General features: G+C 32.7%; 1 protein-coding gene across 1 annotated transcript in view; it reads left to right on the top strand.

Moving 5' to 3' along the window:
* The first annotated feature begins 733 nt into the window (after window positions 1–733).
* Window positions 734–4,061, top strand: part of LOC102585928 (eukaryotic translation initiation factor 6-2) — a 4,784-nt gene continuing 1,456 nt past the window's right edge. Inside the window, exons 1-7 of the mRNA XM_006366597.2 lie at window positions 734–841; window positions 1,540–1,588; window positions 1,666–1,762; window positions 2,121–2,206; window positions 2,304–2,348; window positions 3,268–3,398; window positions 3,908–4,018. Coding sequence (XP_006366659.1) covers window positions 1,579–1,588; window positions 1,666–1,762; window positions 2,121–2,206; window positions 2,304–2,348; window positions 3,268–3,398; window positions 3,908–4,018 — 480 coding nt within the window. The 5' untranslated portion in view covers window positions 734–841; window positions 1,540–1,578. The remainder of the gene's footprint in view (window positions 842–1,539; window positions 1,589–1,665; window positions 1,763–2,120; window positions 2,207–2,303; window positions 2,349–3,267; window positions 3,399–3,907; window positions 4,019–4,061) is intronic.

Below are 4,061 nucleotides of genomic sequence, written 5' to 3'. Positions count from 1 at the left end.
TGTATTTTTTTTTTTTTGCTAGTAAACATAAAATCTCATAAATTATAAAAACTATTAAAATAACACCAATTGGTTATACAATCTTACCAAATAAGCAAAAGTTCAAAACAAAAATATAATACACAACTATCACAAAGTTATTCTAAAAAAATACAACATTTATTGATTGAACTTTAGTTAAATAAAATAGTAAAATTGAACACGAATTGTAGTGTACTACTTCTTTATATAATCCTCTCACATAGTACGGACTACTGACAATCTCCTCACATTCATCATGCATTTCTCAATATAAATGGTTTAAAGGTTGCTAAGAGTAATAATATCAATAATAAATTTAATTGGTGAGAGTAATAGTTATATCTGATATAAATGGTTTAAAGGTTTGTAAGAGTAACAATATCAGGTAGAATATGCTTTACATATAAAATAAATGATTATAAGACATAAAATGATGGAGTTTTTATTTTTACAAAATACAAACTTAGTAGGTTAATTTTTTTTATTTGAAAAATATAAAATTATGATATAAAATTAAATATTCAAACACTCATTTTAAATTATGAGATAAAATCACATATCCAAGCGCTAACTTCATAAGTGTTTTTATCACATGTATCACTCACTTTTCTTGGTTAGCAAACATTCTTGGGGTTCAAGTAAAACCAGGCCCAAACCCTTTTTAGCATTTGGACTATATAACCAAATCCTAGGCCCAACTTTCTCTATTTATTTCTCTCCCTCTCTCTCTCTCTCCAATAATCAAATCGCTGCAAACGTTCACCGCTAACCTTTTCAGCCGCCGAGTTCCTCAAAATATCTTTTTCCGCCCAAATCAATCGTAAAGTTCCTCTCTTTCTCTCTCTGCCTTCCTGTTTTTCACGACGCAAAACCCTAATCATGATTTATTTAGCGGTCTTCTTATAATCTCTCCTGATTTGTCATGATTTTGTTTTCTGGTTATTTTTCGTTTGTTGTCTGGTATTTTTTCGAAATGAAAATTAAGAAAAAATGAGTTCAAAGATGAAATTTTTATTCAGTTGTAGATTTCTGGTTATTAATTAGATTATCTTGTTGTCTGGTTATTAGTATTACTGGTAACTTTTTGAATGAAAGCGAAAAACAAAAGAAAAGATGAAGTTCAAAGATGAAATTTCTATTTAGTTCCATATTCTGTTTCTTAATTAGATGAATTTGGTGTCTGTTTATTAGTGTTATTGAGTATTTTTCGAATGAAGGAAATAAAAAAACAAAGAAAAGATTAAGTTCAAAGATTAAAATTTTATTTAGTTCTTGGCACCTAAATTTTGAAAGATTTTTCGATATCTAACCAGTTCGAAATTAGCATTTAGAGAACTTTCCATTGCATACTTTTCATCTCAAGTAAATACACAGCTGAATGGATATAGAGGATTCATAAAGTTGAATCCAGCTAGTTTGGTATTTGGTGGAGTCTATTAATTGAACATCATATTAGTGTAGAATTCTCTGTTGTTATCTTCCTTTGTTAATATTTGTGTCATTTTTGGTTATTGACAGATCTTTCAAGCTCCAAGCAATTCTGTTTTTTTACAAGCAATGGCAACTAGTGAGTAATTAGTCAATTGGCAGATTGGATATTAACTTTGTTAAGTTATTTTTCTAATGATTTTTACATAATTGCAGGGCTTCAATTTGAAAATTCATGTGAAATTGGAGTTTTCTCAAAGCTGACCAATGCATATTGCTTGGTAGCTATTGGGGGTTCTGAAAATTTCTACAGGTTTGTTTTTCAATCTTCAAGTCATCTGTTTCTTAATAGTATTTGGTAATATTGGAAAGTTATTTAGTTTGAAACTAAAAGATTTGAAAAAGAAACATTGGAGCTGAGCATTCAGAATTTCCAAGATGAGAACAAGGAAATCAGAGATAAAGATTGAATAAGTACTTGAGCTAGGAATATGGGAAATGACAATGAAGAAAGTGGGAAAAGGATAGTGTTTTCCTCGTTCACTATTTAGCAACTTCAAAAATTGACTCCAATGTCTAGGCACAAAAATAAAAGTTGTACCACATTGTTATAATCTAGTTTTCAGGTTCTCAACTCAGTGAAAATGATGTGATCTGTATATTTTTTCCAGCACATTTGAGTCCGAGCTATCAGGCATTATCCCAGTGATCAAAACCTCTATTGGAGGAACGAGGATAATTGGAAGACTCTGCGCTGGTACTTGACAACAACTCTAGCTATCTTGGAAATTTAATGTCTAGTTTCTCAGTGATCTCTATTGGTTATCTAATTTCACTTCTCTGACTTTGTGCAGGAAACAAAAATGGTCTTCTCTTGCCTCACACTACTACAGATCAAGGTAATAATATATTCTCCATGCTCTAGAAATATCTTTCTTATATGCGATAATGTGATTAACAGTAATTTCAACAAGTTTTGCGCTTGTAAATCTTTGAGATAGAGATCTGTAACTGGACTAGTATTCAATATGTAGAAATCCATGTTTATGTGCATCGTGTTATTTTTAATTAACAGTGTTATCCCGGTATACCATCAGGTACTTATGTTTTATCTATGCTGTGGTATGAACCCTGGTATCAGAGGTTCACACCCACTTCATGGCCACACCCTTGGGGCTCCTGGATGTGTTCTACCGTTGTTTGTTATGATGATAAGTCTTAGAGATACTTTTGGTGGTTTAATCATCTGTTATACTTGATCCCTACATATGTATTACCTATATTTTTTTGTCCTTGTGTATGTAGTATGTACCACCTTTCTTGACTTATTTGTTTTTCAATTAGCTTTATCATATGAAGTTAGATCTTGTTTGGGTTGACTGATTTCAAATTGGAGAATTTGATAACAATTTTTATTGCCTATGTTAAACTTGACAATATGTAATTGTCTTTACAACAAAATAAGGGTTTGGACCTTCAAAAGAAAAAACAAGGGCTCACCTAAATTGATGGAAGTTCTGAATCCATGAAATATGCTAAAAAGCATAACAATTCCTTGTGTAGCATTTGTGGTTTTATATTTCCTTTTAATTTATGTAGTAGGAGCAATTGATTGACAACAATAGTGAAAATGAGAATGCGTCAAAAAAACTTGAACATACTAGTCCTTAATTATCACTCGATATCCCATGCTCATTTAGTGTGACAGAAGTTTTGCGTGAAATATTTAAATTCTTCCCTCACTATAGTTGAATTGAATCCTATCTGCTCACATCTTTGACTTTGGTTCTGCCTTTTTATTTATGTTTCTGCTGGTAGAACTTCAGCACTTGAGGAACAGTCTGCCAGATGGAGTTGTGGTCCAGCGCATTGATGAGCGATTATCTGCCCTGGGCAACTGCATAGTTTGCAATGATCATGTTGCTCTGACACATACGGATCTTGACAAGGTAATTAATCTGTTTGGCTACTTGTTGCTGCAAATTGGAATGATATTGTGTAGATCTCTGATGTTTATTCCCCTTCCTGTTTATTAATGTCGAGGCATAAGCCAACTATTGTGTATTTTTGGATACACATGGTCGGCATCTCGTCTATAGTTTGTCTTATATAGAGAACTCAATAACTCGTGAGATTAAACAAGTTAATCCTTGTCATAGAATATTGCATTAGTGTGTTGTTCCAATGTTCAGGAATGTGTAATGGGTGAAAAGTTCTTCACAGATTATAGTCTCTACTAATGCAGTATAATGCTACAATGTCTGTAGAAGTTCTCTGCCTTATATTTTATTCCTAGGTCAAGTGTTTATGCTCCTCATATTAGTGCCCTCATCCTTTACTTTTCGCGTTCTATTCCTATTGTTTTTACCTCAACTAGCTGCGAGCTGTGAGTTGCTCTTCTCATCACTTGATTAATTGGGTTCTGTGACCTAAGATTTTCAAATGTTCTTTTTGTCAGGAAACCGAAGAGATGATTGCTGATGTTCTTGGTGTGGAAGTTTTCAGGCAAACAATAGCAGGGAATATTCTTGTTGGCAGCTATTGTGCTATCTCAAACACAGGAGGTTTGGTAAGTAGGCAATCTTAAATGGAGGGAACTGGGGGATGGGAGG

Source organism: Solanum tuberosum, unplaced genomic scaffold (assembly GCF_000226075.1).
Source record: "Solanum tuberosum cultivar DM 1-3 516 R44 unplaced genomic scaffold, SolTub_3.0 scf00642, whole genome shotgun sequence".
NCBI classification, from domain to species: domain Eukaryota; kingdom Viridiplantae; phylum Streptophyta; class Magnoliopsida; order Solanales; family Solanaceae; genus Solanum; species Solanum tuberosum.
This window is presented reverse-complemented; position numbering and strand designations above follow the sequence as displayed.